This window comes from Tetrapisispora phaffii, chromosome 9 (assembly GCF_000236905.1).
Source record: "Tetrapisispora phaffii CBS 4417 chromosome 9, complete genome".
NCBI lineage: Eukaryota > Fungi > Ascomycota > Saccharomycetes > Saccharomycetales > Saccharomycetaceae > Tetrapisispora > Tetrapisispora phaffii.
In genome coordinates this window covers 176313-196072 of record NC_016528.1, presented here as the reverse complement: position 1 = coordinate 196072, position 19760 = coordinate 176313, and the positions used below count along the sequence as shown (strand labels likewise).

Genomic DNA, 19760 nt, shown 5'->3' with positions numbered 1-19760 from the left:
CATATTTCAAAATTATCGATGAACCCGCATGGTCGTACCCGGACACACAGCAGATAGTCCCCCGATCGAACCCCGTCCGCCGCGTTTTCGACTTTTTGAGGAACACGGTTTGCGCCACAGTTTTCTCACTGATGCGTGTCACGTGCTTTTGTTTCTGCCTTTTATGGATTTCACTTTTTCGGAAATGCGCAAAACGCTGCGGCGCTTCGAGGGCCTCGAGCCAGAAGCAGCTCTCGAGGACAATGCAAGGTCCATGGGCCCCCCTTCGGAATGATTAGTAATGCGAATTTGGAAAATTTTATTTCTTATAACAACGTTACGAAAGGCATAATGCGCATTATATAAGAAGCGCTGAAACTGCAAAGGCAAAGAATAGCAGATCAATTGATTGCTGAAAAATTAATGACTCGTCAGTGAACCTGCGCGCTCTGCTACTATACACACGCTACTGTACACTTTGGTCAATGGGTTTGCTCGCTTTGGGGACTCCACTAGTTTGGAACGAGTCGAGAGAATATAATGATTTTATTAGGGAAAAGGGTGTCCAGTACATTCTGAATGTCTTCAAGAATGCGGGGGAACGAGATCATGATGAGTTGTACTGGGGTGATGAAATCGAGTACATGTTAATTGAGTTCAATGAATGGTCGAAACAGGCGAAATTGGACATTGTCCACGACAACCTTTTAACCGTGTTGAACACTGACACAGCGACTGATTTGAACGGCGTCTCTGATGAAAACATCAACTACTACAGACTGTGTCTCGACAACGACGTCAACTTCCACCCGGAGTACGGTAGATTCATGCTGGAAGCCACGCCATTGAACCCATACTTGAACCTCAATGGGAACTATAACTATGTGGAATACAACATGAAGGTCAGAAGAGAACTCGCTGAGGACATTATTTCCAATTACAATGAAAATTCAAAGAGCATTAAGTACAAACCTCTGACCATCACTTCTTTCCCACGATTGGGGACAAACAATTTTATTAACGTGGACGAAAAATTGGTCTGGAACCACAAGAACAATGCTTCACGTTCACTTTTTTTACCAGATGAAGTGATTAATAGACACATCAGATTTCCCACTCTGACCTCGAATATAAGGGAAAGACGTGGTGAAAAAGTGGCAATGAATATCCCAATGTACAAAGATATGAACACACCGGACCACGATGACACAATCTATCAAAGAGATTGGTTTCCAAGAGAAGATGCAGAGGCAGCTGGAGCTTCAAAGAAGGACCATATTTATATGGACTCCATGGGATTCGGTATGGGATGTTCATGTTTACAAACTACTTACCAGGCACCAAACATCAATGCAGCCAGGTACTTATACGATTCATTAGTTAATTTTGCTCCTATTTTCTTAGCACTATCTTCTGCTGCACCATTTTTCAAAGGTTGGTTAGCCGATCAAGACGTTAGATGGAATGTTATCTCTGGGGGAACTGACGACAGAACTCCAAGAGAAAGGGACACAGAATCTGTCTTGCCACAATATAACATTGGTGGACTAGGGAACATCGCAAAGGACAAATACAACAAAGTACAATCGCTCCCAAAAGCTAGGTATAGTCACGTCGATTTATTTTTAGGTGGTAACAAATTTTTTAAGAGAACTTTTAACGATACTAATGTGCCTCTAAACGAAGATTTGTTAAAAGTGCTGTTGGAAAATGATATTGCACCAATGGATTATGATATGGCCAAACATTTTTCTCATTTGTATGTCAGGGACCCACTAGTTATTTTCGAGGAAAATATTAATGACAAAACCGACGGTTCCTTACAGAATCATTTCGAAAATATCCAAAGTACAAATTGGCAAACATTAAGATTTAAACCACCAACTCTAGATGCCACTCCAGATAATAAGTCAGTTCCAGGTTGGAGAGTAGAATTCAGACCTCTGGAAGTACAACTAACAGATTTCGAAAATGCAGCATATTCAATTTTTATTTATTTACTAGTAGAGTCCATATTAAAATTTTCAGACTCACTAAATCCATACTTATCAATGAGTAAGATATGGCAGAATATGGACACTGCTCATAAGCGTGATCCAATATCTTCTCAAAAATTCCATTGGAAAACAACATTTAATAATGCTTTGAATCCAGAGGGTAAAACTGAAGAATTAGTCATTGATGAGATTTTCCACAACAAAGAAAATGGTATTTTCCAAATTTACATCAATCCAATTTTAATAGATAAGAAAATAATAGAAAAAGATTGGAAGGAACTGAAACATTCGAGTAAATACTTAAGATTATATTACTATCTGAAATTAATATCTGATAGAGCTAGTAAAAAACTGCCTTCAGTTGCAAATTACTTAAGATCCTTTATATTATCTCATCCAGAGTACCATCAGGATTCAAGAATATCCGAAATAATTAATTTTGACTTATTGGAAATGTGTGATAGAATAACCCACTTTGACAACTCAAGGAATGAAATGGACTCATATTTTGGTAAAGAACTTACTGAATATCTTTTAAATAATGATGTATCATATTAATTACGATTATTTTTGTAGTTGATAATGTTTAAGGCAATAGTTAGAGAAGTTATTAAGTTACTATTTACAAGTATTTATACTTATTTCGTTTTTATCCCTTTCGTGTGTTTCATTAAATATATGATAATTGAATTTATTGAGTGGCTGTATCGCTTATTCATTCAATATCGATTCCAAGTGATCGCAGGGAACCTTTTCCATTCCATGATAAGTTGAATATACAGAGCCACGGCCTTCTGTCAAACCTCGTAGTTTAGTAGAATATGACATCATTTCTTTTACTGGAGCACTGGCTTTAATAATTTTCAAATTTGAAGAATCATCATTCAAATTGGCATTCTTTAATGTTATATCAGATGGGAGGTACTCATTTTCGGCTAATTCTTTGAATTCAACATTACTGCCATTTTTTCCATCTATTATTTCGGTTTCATCATCAATAGATAAAATTATCGCTTTACGGCTTCCAGTTAAATCTTGCATTACATTACCCATAGCTTTTTGAGGTATTGTCACTTCGATTTTCATAATTGGCTCTAGTACTGAAAAACTGTTTTCATTTAGTTGGTTTAGAGTCTTCAATATTAATTTTCTAGAAATTGATAGTAATTCGTTAGGCTTGCTAACATCTTTCGGTATATTAATATCTCCAGAAACCCTAATTGCACATGAAAACAACGGAAAATTTCCTAGCTTCCCTCCATATTGTAATGCAGCTATAGAACTTGAAGATAATGCATTTAAAATCATATCATAGGACATTAAATAAGGCCAAAATTTAAGATTTCTGGCCTCTGTCAGATTATTCTTTTCAATGATCAGGTAATTGTTATCGATTCCTAATGGATACCAAATTTCACCAGGCTTTTCAATTATTTTATTTACAGTAAATTGTGTCTTATGATCATTATCACAAAGGACCGGTTCTACCTTGACAGATAATGAATAGCCTTTATCATCTACATATTCCGCAATGTCAGTAGGAGTTTCTAACGTTTCTTTGTAAGACACCATTAACTTACCAATATTTACATCTGCACTTAACTCATTCAGCAGTTTATCACGGGCAATTTCAAGATGAAGTACACCCATACCACTTAACATTGTTTGACCTGATTCTTCGTCTCTTGTTACATGCAAACTTGGATCCTCCATGATTAATGCCTGTAAAGAAGCCTCCATGGATGCCTTATTTCCCAACGTTTTCGGTTCAACTACTACACTGAAAACAGGCGGAGGGACAATTATAGGATTAATTTTTAAATCCAGTAACTCTTTATTACTTGCATTTATACCACTCTTTCTTATTGAATCAGAAATCAAAGTATCACCAGTTTCTAAATTTCCAATGATTGAAGTACCTGTTAATACACCAATTTCACCAGTGTGTAATACTTGAACATCTTCTGGTATATTTGCATTCATTAACACTGGCTTCCCTATTTTAAAAGACTTTTTAGACGAAGAATTTAAAACAGTATGACCATTTTTCAAGGAACCTGAATACACACGAACAAATGCCATCATTCCTCTTATTTTGTCCCTAATAACCTTAAAGACTAATGCAACAGATATATTTTTATTATTATCGAAAACCATTCCATTTGATGGATCGATAACCAGTTTCATTGACTTATTATTGACTTCAGGTGGCCTAGCCTCAATTGGTGAAGGTAAATAGCTGACAATAGCATCCAATAAAGGTTGAACTCCAATATGTTTAAACGAAGATCCACATAGAACTGGCGTTACATAGCCTGCCAAAGTAGCTTTGCGGATTGATTCGTTTAATATCGATGGAGGAACTTTAAAATAGTCTCCTTCTGCTTCTTCGAGAAAGTAGGAGATTATATTCTCATCAAATTCACCTAATTTCTCAATTAAAGATTCTCTTGATCTGGATAGTGTTTCGTAAAGATCCTTGTTTATTGTTCCTGTGACATCTTCAATTTTAATGTCATCTGGATTTTCAGAATCCCAGGTGATCTTTTTCATGTTAACAATATCTAAAACACCATTAAAAATATCTTCCTTCATGCCATTAATAGTCGTAGTTCTGAAAAGAGGAGTGTTAATAACTGCCACTCGTTGTTTCAATTTAACAATCACCTCTTTAACAGTTCTACTAAACCCAGCACCTATTCGATCCATTTTATTAATAAAACATATTTTAGGCAATCCTGTTGATTGTTTCCAAACCTTTTCAGTTTGAGCCTCTACTCCTGCGACTGCATCTAAAATAGTTACGCATCCGTCAAGAACTTTTAAAGATTTTATAACTTCAAATGTAAAATCAGCATGACCTGGTGTATCAATCAGATTTATTTTATAGTTATTTTGCCAATTGAATGTAATTGCGGCACTTTGAATAGTGATACCACGTTCCCTCTCTTGTGGTAGAAAATCAGTAACGGTGTCACCTTGATCAACATTACCAATTCTATTAATCTTACCAGAATAATATAGCATAGTCTCTGTAGTAGTTGTCTTACCAGCATCAATATGTGCTATGATACCAATATTTCTTATCCTTGACAAACCATTACTTCCAGTGGACAACATTCTCAGCGAACAACGCCCTAACGACAAATTGAATACACCCTTCATGGAAAACGTCGTCTCTGGAACAGTTCTTGCTCTGAATAAATGTAAAATCCACTGACCACCTTCTAATCAATTTTGTGCTCACTGAATCTCATCTTTATGCACTTGATAATTCCTTCATTGGTAACTAATCCTCTTTTAATCTGACTACAAAGGCTGAGGTTCTTCGTATTCTCTTCAGTTGTCATTTGAAAAATCACGTGATAAATAATGTTTTGCGATTCCTTAAAGTTCTGAAAGAAGATGTCCATTATTCATTATAGTTGAAGTCACAGTCAATATAGGCAAATATTAGAACAATATTAGTATTTTTATTGAAGTTTTAATACAAATTAGGTAGGTCAGGCATGACTTTAATTTCCAGAATTGCTAAATGGGATGCTGTCTCTGTAATATCTCTAAACTTATTTAATAATAAGTACCCAACTGGTGTTGAGACTTGATGACATCTTTCACGTGATACCCCACAAATTACATATTTATACTTCAAAGATATGTCATAAATATCTAATCATTAACAGGTATAAAATGAACGGTATAGGTTGATAATGACTTTGTTAATATAATTTATAATGATTTAGGAATTGAATGTAGAACTATCCATAAAACCACTGTCTTCTTTTTATCCTTGTTTTCTTGCCCCTCAGTTTTATCGAATTTTTGATGAGATCTAATGCAAATACTATTAGACGTTTACTCTATTTATTCATTTATCTATAATGACTAAAAAATTAACAGATTTTGAAAAAAAGCATAGGAGACCGACTGTAAAGGCTTGTCAAATGTGTCATGACAAACACATACAATGTGATAAAGGAAGGCCGTGTAAAAACTGCATAAAAAGAAGAACCGAATGTCACTGCAAAGATATTGAAAGAAAATCTACATCCTCTAATCTACGGCACCAAATAAATTATAAAAATGCTTCTGAAATGTCACTCAATTCAACTGTTGAAGTTGCGGTAAACAATCTTCAAGGACAGTCTTCAACCGCAATTGTTGATATCAACAAAATTAAGCACCAACCGACGGATACTAATAACGCATTGGAAGCTCTTTTAAATAGTACCAATTCATTTTTGTACAACAGTTATAGCGATTGTGATCGACCTCCCAAACTTCCTAATGTACCATATATTGAATCTTCATCATCGACAGAAACAGCATTTCCAAATTCAGAGTCGAACTTTGATAGTAGATGGGCTAAAGACGAATACAAGTCCCTTAATAATCTGATTACGTTACAATCGGCTTCTGGTAACTTGATATTGAATTCTGAGAACAATAGGGAAAAGGATATTTTAAATGATAAGAATCTGTTAGATAAAGAAAGTGAACTTAAAACAGATATGGAAACGACGATAATCAATAAGTCATTCCCAAGACCTCATATTTCCTTGATTATTGATGAAATGCAAGATAAGAATGCTGAATTAACGTTTAACTTTAAACATAAACTTTTGACTGAGAAGAACTGTTTAAAAAACACCCGATATACCACACCATACGCATTTAGAGACTTAGTGAAAACTAGAGAAGATTTGTACAGGAAACGTGAGTTAGTCAAGCAACACAATTACAGATTATCATATGAATCACTGATTGATGTTCTAAAGCATATTTTTCTGAACCATGAAGAAGTGGAGACAGTAGATTGTTCCGATGGCAAGCAGGATACTTATTCTATCAGAAGTAAGCAATTGCAATTCATATTGAGGTCCATATTAGATAAATTTGCCACACATTTTATAGCATTATCCTCATCTCTTATTGAAGAAGATATAATTATGCAGGAATTTATTTTACAACGAACTTTATTAAATTTAGAAAGTTTGACAGTTTTAAATAATGCTACTCCGGTTGCCATTTGGAGGAGATCTGGTGACATCTTATTTGTGAGTAATGAGTTTTTATCCTTAACCAACTACGATAAAAAGGAAATTTTAGGGAAGAGAAGATTCATAATAGAATTTATGGACCCAGATTCTATAGTAGATTATTACGCTACGTTCCATGACTCTTTATCGTTCAGTAATGACAATAGGCCAAACACGTCAGTATACAACAATATGGTATATAAAAAAACAAATTTACTTCTTAAGAACGGCTCATATTTAAAATGTGGCTTTTGTTTAACAGTTATAAAGGATAGTTTTTCTATACCGCTGCTGTCAGTTGGTCATTTTTTACCAATATTTGACTCTCAATAAAATTTATTGATGAACAAGCCATCCATGCATATATTATTATTCAACCTATATATTCTATCCATATTTATATCTCATAAAGCTAAATATATACTCTTGACAGTGAATTTAACCGAGCTTAAAGCACTGCTAAGATATTCTGCTCTAGATCGCCAGAATCAACATTATTTCCTTGTTGAATTCTGCTTTTCCTACTTTTGTTGACCTTTTTTTTCTTCGTCATTATTATTCGAAGTAGTATCAGAAGTAATATAAACAGGATCTTCAAATTGGAGTTTGTAAGCATCTGGATTCCATTTCAAATTTTCTAACTCCATTGCTTGTTTGTTTTTCTGCTCATTCAAATCATCTTGTAATTTACGTATGTCTTTCAAGTCCTTTATATCCGCTTCATCACTCAGCTGATCTAAATCGTCAGCAATACTTGCTGGAGTTGTTTCAGTATTATTTTCTAGTTCAGACACAGTGACTTTCCCATTTTTTCCAATATTTAAACTCATAACATATTTTTCTCTACCCCCATGTCTTTCTTTCTCTAGTTTCTCAAATTTCCTTCTATTTCTTTGCTGATTTTTCAGCATTAAGGCTCTTTCTACTGTACTTCCCCATAATCCACTATCATTTGACATGCTGAAATCACTGGCATTATCTATGATTCTGGTACGTTCAGCAGATGTATCTTGAAAATGTAACAATCTATCTAGTCTATCTTGAGCTTCTGTCAAATCTGAATCTGAACTTGTGACCAATATTTCTTTATTATTCTCACTATTTTTTGCCTCTTCATTGTTTTTATTAGCCTCATCAATATCATGTAATCGTTTTTCATTCTCTTTCTCTAGCTTGGAAAATAACATGTCTTGTTCATTAAATAAATTTGTACCCATACCAGATGAAACTTTAAAGCCTTTGTTTCTCTTTTTCTTCTCTTCATTATATCTAAATTCTTCTTCTTTCGATAATTTATTTTTATTCAATAAGTCCTCTTTTTCCTTCTTTAACAACTCGATAATTTTCAATCTTTCCTCGATTGGAATAAAATCAGTCCCACAGTAACTACAATTATTCAAGTTTAGACCTTCTCTTGCACATATAATTTTACCACACTTTAAACAATTTGGTACAGGGTCGAATAGTGGATGTCTCAAGGCTTGACAATTACAGGCATATTTCGAAGAACTATTCTCATTATCCCTCTCAAGCTCAAGCATCTTGACAACTTCATCGATGTCCTTAAGTGCATGTACGGTTTTTTTCTTACTCAATTTTGTCTTATCTTTTGAAACAGGTTTGATCTTGGATTTTGGTTGTGATTTTTCTAACGATTTTGATATTGTCATTCCATTATTTATGACAGGTTTGTTAATTTGTGATTGCTTCGATATTTTCTGCTTCTTTTCCTCAACTGACTTCTGTATACCCACATTACTAATGTCTGCTGGAGTACTCTTCACTTCTTTAATAGGAGCATCTTTTTGCTGTAATAAATTATTGAATTCAATAACAAATTCAAACGATAGATCTTCATGTCCTAATATATTCAAAAATCCCTCTGCAATTGCTTCAGGACTTTCGTTTGCACTTTGTAATATCTGTTCAGAAAGATTCCTTACATCTTCTTCTTCCAGCGGAATGATCTGTGGAATTTTCTTTATAGCAAAATTGATAGCTTGTGTTTTTGTCATATCTCCAATAATAAGGTACTAGCAAGACAATACGTTGCTTTCTACATTGATTTTAAACAATAATATTGACTAAAGTGATAAATAATTGTCTGCCTTATGTAGACCATATATTAATATTTATATCTTGGTGATGATTGTGATTTCAATATTCAATTTTAAAATCGTCTCGGAAAACCGATTGAGAAAACACCGCAGGAAAAAGTGAATGTTTTATAATTGGCATACGCATAATCAATATGTATGGTATTCGAACAATTGTATATTATATAACTATAAACGTAACAATAAGTATCCCAAAAACAAATGTTATTTGCAGTTTAATATTCTGAAGCACCGATCAAAGAAGAACCAATCACAACATTGTGCCAATGTTAAACGTTGAATTGTGCAACACCCCCTATGGTCTTAGAACAACCAACCCACAACCACAATAACTACTAATCTAAAAGTTAAACCATATAAAACACACACATATATATATATATAATTGCATTCATATACGTTTATCGTCATAATCCTTAGTTAAAAGGGACCCTTTACACTATATCAGACTGTGACACTTAACCATCGATGCCCTACTTTACCGCCAGGTCCCATCACCCGTCGGGTAACACAAGACGTTATTAAAAATTTTCATTTTTAAATTTTACAATTTCGTGATATATAAAGGGCAACATTATTTCGAATACAGTTTAGTTTACTTATTTACTACTTGTTATAAATAAATTGATTATTATTTTAGATTTCCCTTTCGATTTATTTTTTAAAAAGACCAATCATCAGTAGTGGTTAATACTATCTCAAGATAATATTAATTAATTACAATTTATAGAAACCTAATGTTTTGATCATTTTTATTCTTCTGTTCGATTTTACGTCTACGGATGTTTTTTTGGGCTAGTTAATACTGGAATTTGAATGGTTGATTCAATTCATATAACCCATATAGCTGAATGGATTTTGACTACCCCTAAACAAGGTGGGCACAATATCCATTTCGTTTCCGGTTTCTTAGATTAATATCTACTATGAGGAAGGTCCTTCAAATAAAATATTTTAAGGAAAGCTACATGTTATTCAGAGAATTACGTCATGTAATTTGAGAGTTTGATATCTACAGTGTCTCTTCTTCATGCTAGGACATGCTTTATATATAGTTACTTTTTTTGTTTTGTATATAAGTGTATTTATAATATGAGTTGGAACTCGTGATTGTAATAGTGATCTTGCGAAACATATAATATAAACATTTGCTGATGGAATGTGATATTTATTTGATTGTTTTTATTACATACTAAATTATTTACAGATTATAAAGAAAATATCGTTCCTTTCAATTGAAATCTTGTATCATCGCTGTAGATGTTCAGTCCTATTGAATTATGTAACTGAGTCCAGGTCAGGAAAAGTGCGGGTATGAGTAGTTTGAGTAAGAATGATATTATTAATCTTTCGTTTGTGCAGAGTTCGTATTAGCTTGAGCGTTCGTTTGCCCTTCCTTGCTTCCTTGATCTTCTGTTTTTTTCTCTTTTTGAGCTATCTCCCATTTCAGTCTTTCAGCAGCTCTATATATCTTACTTTGCAAGTAAAAGCTACCTCCTTTTTCAGCATCGTTCACTTCAAACAAGTATTTGAATTTTTCATTGACTTTATCGATGTTGATATCATTCTTATTCTCAATATCTAAAATTTTGCAACTCTCATCTAATGTAATCCCACCATACTCAGCATTAGCATTGTATGCCCCCGTAGCGGCCCTAGCACCTTTTTTTACCGACTGTGCAGCAGCCTGTCTATATGCCTCTGTAAAAGCTTTACCAAAAACCTGCGCACTTGTGAAAACAACGTGAACAAAAGCTCTGTATGCCATCTTATCTTTAACCTTTGCTATGAATCTTCTAGTCCTTGATTGAGCACTATACCTACAAACACGTTTGGTTATTTGATCTGAATATGATTTATGCAGACTTATTCAAATTCGTTTGAGATAGCATAATCATGCGTTAGAAACTTCTTTAATATGAATAATCTACTTTTCTATCTGGGAAGTTTCTTCACTTATTTGAATTATTTTTTTTTTCACTTTTTATATTTTTGAAAAGCGCACTATGAAAAACTACCGAGTGTAAAATAATTCCGAATTAAGAAGATATAAGTTGGAAATAGGTTATGAAATTAATTTCTCATTGAATATTAACATAAATACTTATATATAAGTATATAAATAGTATCGACCATTTGTTTGAATGTATGCAACGTTGAGGCTGCCTCTATAAAATGTGTTGAAATTATCAATATTTCAATTATATTTCCCCTTTATGTTCGTGGAAAGTCAAATTAAAACAATTGATGTGCTCTTTAATCTAAGCATCATTATAAATGTAGCAGTTGTGTCTTAAAACATTTTTAAAGATGATAAATCATCTTCCTTTACATCATCTCCATCCGATGCAATAGCAGTAGATGAGCTAGAAAAAGATTCTGAACGTGAAGAATTCTGTTCTTTAATTTTCGTCTTGACCACTTCAGTGTCATTGACTGGCCCTCTTATAATAGTACTTGTATTATTTTGTTTTAATATATTATTTTTAGCGCCAGATAGCCATTTATTATGGCACTTATGAGTTTCATTGGCTTTCACTAGTGCATTGCTTAAAGTTTGTTCTCTAGCGTAAGTAACAGATGAATTACCTATAGTAGAATGCGTGTCGTCGGATCGTAATAAGGGCACTTGAGAAACTGATTTATTTTCAAATGAGCCTTGATCAGTGGACTTACGTTTTGGGAAATTATTTAAAAGTTCACTTAATCTGTAACGATTATTCATTTTCGAATTCGCTTGCTTGTAAAAGTTTTCAGAATATTGTTTGACCTTCAATAGGTTACAATTTGGATCGCTCCCGCATGCACATTCACAATTTCTTAATACAGCATCCACAGAATGAATTAACCAATACTTATCTACTTCGTTCAACGAATCAAGATTCTTGGATTCATTTATTATCTGCCATATAGGATGTCTTAAATCCCATTGCCAAGCAATATGCAGTTCTTCATCCATACTTATATCTCTAAGAGCTCTTAGAGCAAACAATACAGGAGGCTCGTTTTCTTTAGAATCAGTTGTGCGTATTGTTGCTAGTTCCACATTTGGCTTACAACTATATCTCAAGAACCTTGTTAAATTACCACTTAGCCTAGCATCGATGTGAATTGGCCAGTGTGCATGAAAGAATACTTTTGGTTTTGGAGTAGCCCAAATTCTGTAATGATTTTTTGGATCCAATAAGTAACTCTTCTGAAAATCTATTTCACCTGTAACTTCATGAATCAAGTCTCCTGTATGACAATTAGTTTTAATGAATAAACCAACTTTGTTTGAGGTATGCCCTGCATTAGAAGTATTACCATTCGAGCCGTTTGTCGATTTATTTGTGTACGCTTTAACTTCTACTGGCATATTTAAGTTTAGACAATCTTTATTTTTGTTATGTTGAATAACCCAATCATCATCAAGGTGTTTCTTAATGAAAACTTTTACATATTTGTCAGTGTATTTAGATTTTTCCAATTTCATAAAATTTGGATGGTGTAAAATATTGTCGGTTTTAATATCAGAAACAGTTGATTGCTCGGTACCTTTGTCGCTCTCAGTAGTTTGAGTATTTGTTGTCAATATTGTATTCAGGCTTGGTTGTTTTGTTGCTTTCAATTTTTGTAAATTTTTAGCCGATATTATATCCTTTTTCTTTAATCTTGGTCTACAAACATTGCAAAAAAATAAGGTCTCAATAACATCTTCATCATTCAATTTATAACAAGATTTATGTTGCCATCTATTACAATTATGGCATTGTATAGTCGCTGAATTTTCTTCATTAATCTCACAGATACATGTTATTATACCATCATCTTTATCAACGATATAATAATCGGGCACTGGCCAAGATGGTCTTGCTTCTTTAGCCTTTGTAGAATTAAAGTTCTCTTTCAACTTCGATCTCTTACGATTTATTCTAGTTAGTTCCTTCTCCTTTCTCTTTAACGGCAAAGGAATAGTAGCGGCCTTGGCCAAAGCAGCAGCTGCAGCTGCTGCTGCTTCTTTCGTTGTATCATTATCGAACTTAGCATTACTGTTAACATTATTCATCGGTGATAACGATATTGAAGAATTTCTAGACATTGCGAAATCATTTGACGAGTCTCGTTTACTTTTCGAAAACATTAACAGAGTAGAAGCATCTTCCAATATGGACTTATCTTCTATATTCTTTGACATAGTGGATAGTTACTGTATTCTTGATTGCTTTTTAAAGCTACTTGAAAACGCAGATTAAAAATAGTTAGCAAGGCTTATGATAATATGAAACATTAACATATATCAGATAAATAAGTATTTGTATATATGTATATATATATATATATATATATGCAAATATTTATATGAATGTGAAAGAAAACGAAAAAGAAACTTTACGAAGATATATTGTGAGTTGTAGGGAAAAATGAAAGTTAAGAAATAAAGAAGATGATTATAGAGTATTGAAATCAATTGTTGGGGAGGATGAGTTTTACTCAGAGCGATAATAATATAACAAGTGTATAGGAAGTTGAGAAGTTATAAGCTTAAGACCGTATATGAATCAAAAAATGACTACAAACGAACTTGAGCTGGCTTCGTAACAGTATCGATCTGGTAAGGTAATTTTAGAATAGCAAGACAAGACAAGACAATGACATTAGATATGTAGTCTCTTGCTCTCTCTTTTCCCTTCTCTATCTGTCTATGTAAAATCCAAAAGTCTAACACTATGAGGTTCGGTTACAACATATGGATAGTGTATCCAATTAGTATGGGATCGAAAACTGTTCCATTCAAAACCTTTGAACATTATATCTAATCTACAGAATTCATAAAACGTACGAAAACAGAGAGAGATGCGCACATCTTGGCCAAATGTAAACTGATAACCTGACGTTCATTATTGTCCACAGTATGCAGAATTATATAATATAGTGAAAACGACTTAAACAGATGTATCTGAATATAACGGATATAATAAATCAGTGAGTGCTTAGAATGATCTACGAAGCAAAAACGGTCGTCGTACTGGTTTAGTTTCTTTTACTACTTTTGTGCGGTATTTTGTGCGTGGGGGTCCAGTTTACTTTTCTGAAAACCTACGACTTTCGAAAGTACTGCGCGATAGTAAGAGGAAACACACAAAAAATACATTTAATATTCACAAATTATATACAACTGGCCGTATTTCGAATGGACAAATTTCCGAATGGGGCGAGCTTGTATGTAGTAATATTATATAATTATGGAAATGCAGTTAGAGAACTGCGTGGGCAGACGGCAAAATATCAAGAATTGAGAAACAAGTAATGTAAAAAAGTACAGTCAGGTCGGACTGCTAGTGAGGAGCGGTGTGATTGCGGTACGAGATGTGAGAAACGAGACAAGTTTGAACAGTAATTTTCCCACTGGTCAACCCTCAGCCTTGAAATTGTAGCAGTGGAATCAGAGGACAGAGAAAAATCAATAAAAATAAAAAATACATAAAAAGACCCCCATCATGTTTATTGGGTACGAGATAGGTTGCTACAGCTGTTTGTCTGTGAAATAGACGGGAAAAACGAAAAACAAAGAGCAACGAAGCGGCTCGAGCACTCATCTTAACGAATAGAGAGCTAGGAAAGAAAAAGAAGACGGTATGGTGATTGTTCGTATTGGTGCTTTGCATGTTCTACGTTATTTTCTCGGAAAGGCAAACTAAAAAGCCAAACAAAACGGATTGGAAGACACTTGAACGAACTACTCGGAAGGGATTCAGAATGAACGTTTAACTTATTTTCTGGATTTGAACAAGGTTGGAGTGCATGTTTGCCTTATCAGAGCTGTTAGGGTCGTATACAAGGAACCATGTTTATGCACAATAATAATAAAAAAGCGTAACTGATTTTACAGTAAAGTGAGCTTGTGTTTTAATAGCAACTACCAAATGATAATTATGTTTGACGATCGTAATCTCTGTTACGAATAATACAGCGTTTGGGTTCCGATGAGCTTTGTGACTCTCGAAGAAGTTTATATTTGATTTGTTTCTCTGCGTTACTACCCATTCTTATCTTTTTTGGGTCTGTTTGCACACCGCCCTGCATAATTTTTTGGTTTGCGCCCTATACGGTAAAGACCTCCTAAACTTTCTTCCTCGATGCCCAAAACAATTAAAAAAGTAATCAATTGAACCCATTTATTCCATCGAGCTAACATTTTGGAGTAGTAACTTGATGGCTGAAAAGACGTTTTATAATTCGATGGGCAATTGACTGTACAAGATGAGATATCTCTTTACGCTTTTTACATTCTTCTGTCTGCATCTATATTTTTCGACATTCATTTTGAAGCGTACACCGTAAACGACACTAATGGGTTTAAGGACAGTAAATATACACATAAAACTTCCAGATCTACTAATAAGTTGGTGTTGGCGATAACATCTAAAAAACAGGATGTAATTACAACCAGCCTCTACACAAACAATAGTTCGTCAGTAACTATTCATCATGGAAATCGGCGGTTATTTTATTGGACAATTGTATTACCCGCACACGGTGCCCCTAAGACAGATCTTTGTTGGAACCCAAAAACAGAAAGAAATTAAAGAAAAAGAAAAAGATTCGGAACCAAAGTAGAATGTCTCATTTTCTGTTTCCGTATTTTGGATAAAAAGGAAAAATTATAATTCTGTCTTCGACTTTCTTCTTCATCGCACCATGAAATTTCATTCACGAGAGTACGGTGTAAAATCTTAACCCGATAAAAATGTTTCATTGTTTTTGAAGACTACAGTAACATTATATCGGTTTACAACAATGAACATAAAAATTTAATAATGTTCTCCAGTCAAGATCAGAAGGTTATTAAGACGTGTTGAATCTGAAAATGTCTTAATTGGTAGTACTCTTATCTACCTTCTACTTTCATTTTAGTTTTAGTTAATCTCTTTTGATTGATTTCCAAAATGATGTCGTGTTGGCATAACTCCTTGTACAGGTATAAAAGTTATTGCATATGTATGATGTGAGGTCTTATTTCAGCAATTATTTATAAAATATGTATACATTTATAAGCAGGTGGTCGGTCTTGTTGGAATATAAGAGTATGATGATGCATTGGGATGTATTAATCATCTGGATTAAATATAGATTGTGTTAATTAATATATTATTTAATAAGAAAGCAACTAGTGAAACCAACACCATAAAATACACTATGCGAATCGTCAAAATTTGGATTCAATATGATATTAATATGAATATCAAGGGGCAGATAATTAAAATTAAAAATCTCCGTCTTGTCTTGTCTTGTTTTTCTCTCTTTCTCTAAAAACTTAAATTGATGTTATTATGATGTTGAAATCCACATGTAGTAGTATTCGGATCTGTATTTTGAAAAAACTCATTGTATGCAAAATGGTTATTGTCATGAGACTGCCTATCTTGCTTTGTTTCGCGGGTTAAGTTTGTGAATGTAAAGCTTCTAGGTATGTTATTGTTGAATGAGTTGTCGTAGTCAGTTTTAGATCTATCATCGTCGATAGACATATTATTTATTAAACAGTTGACCGGAATGACGACAGGTGTAGAGTTTTTATTTATGTCGTCAATTGAGTTATATTTAAAATGACTGTAATTATTCATATCAGTGTCAAAATTGTTGAGATTATTATGCTCTGCTATATTCGGGTGTGTTTGTGATAACAAATACACATCATCAACTTCATTATGATTAGTTTTATATTTACCATCATTGAAAAAACTTTCTTCAATAAAAATTTCATCATCGTCATCTAATTCATTAGCATCGATAGTAGCACAAGTGTTAGATTTTTCTAATCTACCTTGTAAAAAATTGTCATTACAACAATCGTAAAATTCATCAATATTATCATCTTTATTGATTTCACTTAAATATTCTATCTTATTTGAAAGATAATTTGAATCTTTTTCGTTACTTCCATTGTAAAGATCAAGGTTATTTTGAAAATCAATATCATTGTCATTAAAGTTAAAATGATCTGGAAATTGATGTAATGCTAATACTTTATTGACATTGTCGATGATATCTTCATCATTATTATCAATGTATTCATTTAAGAGATTCGAGATATCGACATCATAATTACTATTCTTTAATGAGTTGATTTGTGATTTAGATTTAGATGGGAATCTCTTTAACTTGTTACTTGTGCCAGTATTCTCAGTATCACGATTAGACATGACCAAATCTTCTAATAAGCTATGCAGTGGTTTGATTTCATTTTTAAAGGCCTTACTATTAAAGGCCTTGATTTTATTATGATTTGAATTGGAAAATAATTCTTTCTGTGAAAAAGCTTTTGATAATTTTTGGTTCCTTTTGGGTATATCCATATGGTTATTATTTTCTTCTTCATTAAAAACTAAGGGTTTTAAGGGACTATCATTTACCTTCATTCCAGCAAATATCATGGCTTGTTCTAAGTTTGTCTTCAATTTTTTTATCTTTGAATCATTTTGAATATGTTGATCAACATCACCAGAATTATCATGGGGTAATTTATTTCCAAACATTTGTTTCTTCAAATTCTTGTTTTTAATATATTCTTCATTTACCACTGTATTTCTAAAGAAATCTAATTTACATAATTCGTCAGCAGTGGGTCTCAAATTCGGGTTCCATCTTAGACATTTTTCAATAACTTGTGTTAAATCATTTAATTGTGAACTCCCGATAATTGATGCAATTGAATAACCTTCGACATAAGGAAATTGTAAGTTTAAATTATTAGCTAAATCTTTCGAAACTTCCCAGAAACCTCCATGTGGTTGGTAACCAGTTCTAAAACTTTCTTTTGTCTTATGAGGCGTGCCTAATAGTTTTAGGATTTTCCAAATTTGATCCATTTCATTTGCGCCGGGAAAAATCGGTTTAAACAGTGTCACTTCAATTGCGACGCAACCAAATGCCCAAATATCTAATGGTTTCGAATAAAATCCACTACGTAGCAAAATCTCTGGAGATCTATACCAACGAGTTGAAACATATGCAGTATATGGAGAACGATTATTAATATGACGGGAAAGACCGAAATCAGCTAATTTAACGACATAATTATCTTTAATATTCTCATTTTGAATATAAAATTTATTGTAAAATTTATTTGTCTGTGAAATTAAAATATTTTCTGGTTTTAAATCTCTATGGAAAAAATTATTTTCATGAATAAATTTAATTCCAGCTAAAATTTGAGATAAAATTGATTTTAATGATGGTATTGAAAAAATTCTTTTCTTTCTATTTTTCATCATTTGATATAAATTCTGTTCCATTATTTCCATTACGATATGTAAATTGAAGTTTTTATTATCAATGAAAATTTCAAATATTTGTAATAAATATTTACTTGATGGAATTGCTAAGATGAATTTAATTTCTCTTATCTTTGAATATTCATTTAATGTTGATAATTTATTTATCATTGTTTTAATTGCAACATAGCCTTTTAATTTATTATTAAAATTATCATATTCTAAGCCAATTGGATTTAATAAAGTATTTTTTTTGCAATTCACACTTTGTACCTCTAAAAGATTATATTTTGCCTTTGCAAATGAAACAGTACCAAATGAGCCACTACCAATTTCTTCAATCAATTGATACTTATCTTCAATGGAAACTAACGGTATATCCTCCGGTGGATCATCGATATCTGGAGGTAAAAAATCATGACTATATGAATTAGCAGTACTTGTTGAAGAGTCAATGCCCATTGTATGATTATTTTCCGATCAATCCAATTAAAAACTAAAAAATTAAAAATGTTCCCTGATTGCGTCGTTGTGTTTTAATATTTATATATATTTATATATATATAAATATATATATAAATTTCTTCCGGATAACAATGAGATAAATCAAAAAATAATATATATAATTAATGCTTGCTGTATATATATATATGAATGTAAAAAGAGATTATAGTCAAGAAAAAAAGATTAGTCAAACCTCCTTACCTTAAATAATTAAATTTTGTGTTTCTTGAACTCCTCAAATTACAAAAATATAAATAAGAAAAGATAAAGTAATAGAATATAAGAATGATCCAAATGATGATGCTTTAATTACCAATATGAATATATTAATATATTCATATTGGTATATATATAGAGAGAGAGAGAGACTAGCTAGAAAGAAGGAAATCAGGTAACTGTAGAATGGTATTACTTATTTAATTTAAGGGGTTCTAAATCAAAACCACACATGTATACATACATACAAACATCCATAAATAATATTGAATGTTCATTATATTACCAATATTCGATATTAATTAATTTAAATAATTGTTGGAAATCCATTTTGTGTATTGATAAATTTGGTCAATCAATTTACAAGTTATATCAATAAATAGAACTTGTAACTTTTGTGTCAAATAAAAAGATAACAACGCATACTAATAACAGTAATTATTACTAGTATTTCATTATTATTTTTGTGTCATTACAAAAAAGTGATATTACGAAAGGATTTTCCCTTTAAGACAGTGTGATCTTCTTAAAAAATAAAATTGGAAATAAAAAGAAATACGAAAAACACCGATCCGTACTGATCTATTACACAAATTGTTGAGAATCAAAAAGAAAAGAGGTGGATGGTTAGTCTGATGTAAACAAAAACAG

General features: G+C 32.5%; 7 protein-coding genes across 7 annotated transcripts; 2 read left to right on the top strand and 5 right to left on the bottom strand.

The window, feature by feature from the left end:
- Positions 1-464: 464 nt before the first annotated feature.
- Positions 465-2534, top strand: GSH1 (glutamate--cysteine ligase; the record flags this gene model as incomplete). The annotated part of the gene is made up of 1 exon (XM_003686980.1): positions 465-2534. One exon carries the CDS (start codon positions 465-467, stop codon positions 2532-2534), a length of 2070 nt encoding a protein of 689 aa, XP_003687028.1.
- Positions 2535-2687: 153 nt separating this feature from the next.
- On the bottom strand, positions 2688-5141 carry MEF2 (mitochondrial elongation factor MEF2; the record flags this gene model as incomplete). Its single annotated transcript, XM_003686979.1, has 1 exon — positions 2688-5141. The coding sequence occupies one exon, from the start codon at positions 5139-5141 to the stop codon at positions 2688-2690; it is 2454 nt and encodes an 817-aa protein (XP_003687027.1).
- Positions 5142-5857: 716 nt separating this feature from the next.
- Positions 5858-7348, top strand: GSM1 (Gsm1p; the record flags this gene model as incomplete). The annotated part of the gene is made up of 1 exon (XM_003686978.1): positions 5858-7348. The coding sequence occupies one exon, from the start codon at positions 5858-5860 to the stop codon at positions 7346-7348; it is 1491 nt and encodes a 496-aa protein (XP_003687026.1).
- Positions 7349-7536: 188 nt separating this feature from the next.
- On the bottom strand, positions 7537-9030 carry RQT4 (Rqt4p; the record flags this gene model as incomplete). Its single annotated transcript, XM_003686977.1, has 1 exon — positions 7537-9030. One exon carries the CDS (start codon positions 9028-9030, stop codon positions 7537-7539), a length of 1494 nt encoding a protein of 497 aa, XP_003687025.1.
- Positions 9031-10474: 1444 nt separating this feature from the next.
- Positions 10475-10900, bottom strand: PAM16 (import motor complex subunit PAM16; the record flags this gene model as incomplete). The annotated part of the gene is made up of 1 exon (XM_003686976.1): positions 10475-10900. The coding sequence occupies one exon, from the start codon at positions 10898-10900 to the stop codon at positions 10475-10477; it is 426 nt and encodes a 141-aa protein (XP_003687024.1).
- A 525-nt stretch (positions 10901-11425) lies between these two features.
- On the bottom strand, positions 11426-13309 carry SET4 (Set4p; the record flags this gene model as incomplete). Its single annotated transcript, XM_003686975.1, has 1 exon — positions 11426-13309. One exon carries the CDS (start codon positions 13307-13309, stop codon positions 11426-11428), a length of 1884 nt encoding a protein of 627 aa, XP_003687023.1.
- A 3112-nt stretch (positions 13310-16421) lies between these two features.
- On the bottom strand, positions 16422-18851 carry IME2 (protein kinase IME2; the record flags this gene model as incomplete). Its single annotated transcript, XM_003686974.1, has 1 exon — positions 16422-18851. One exon carries the CDS (start codon positions 18849-18851, stop codon positions 16422-16424), a length of 2430 nt encoding a protein of 809 aa, XP_003687022.1.
- Between the last annotated feature and the right edge of the window lie 909 nt (positions 18852-19760).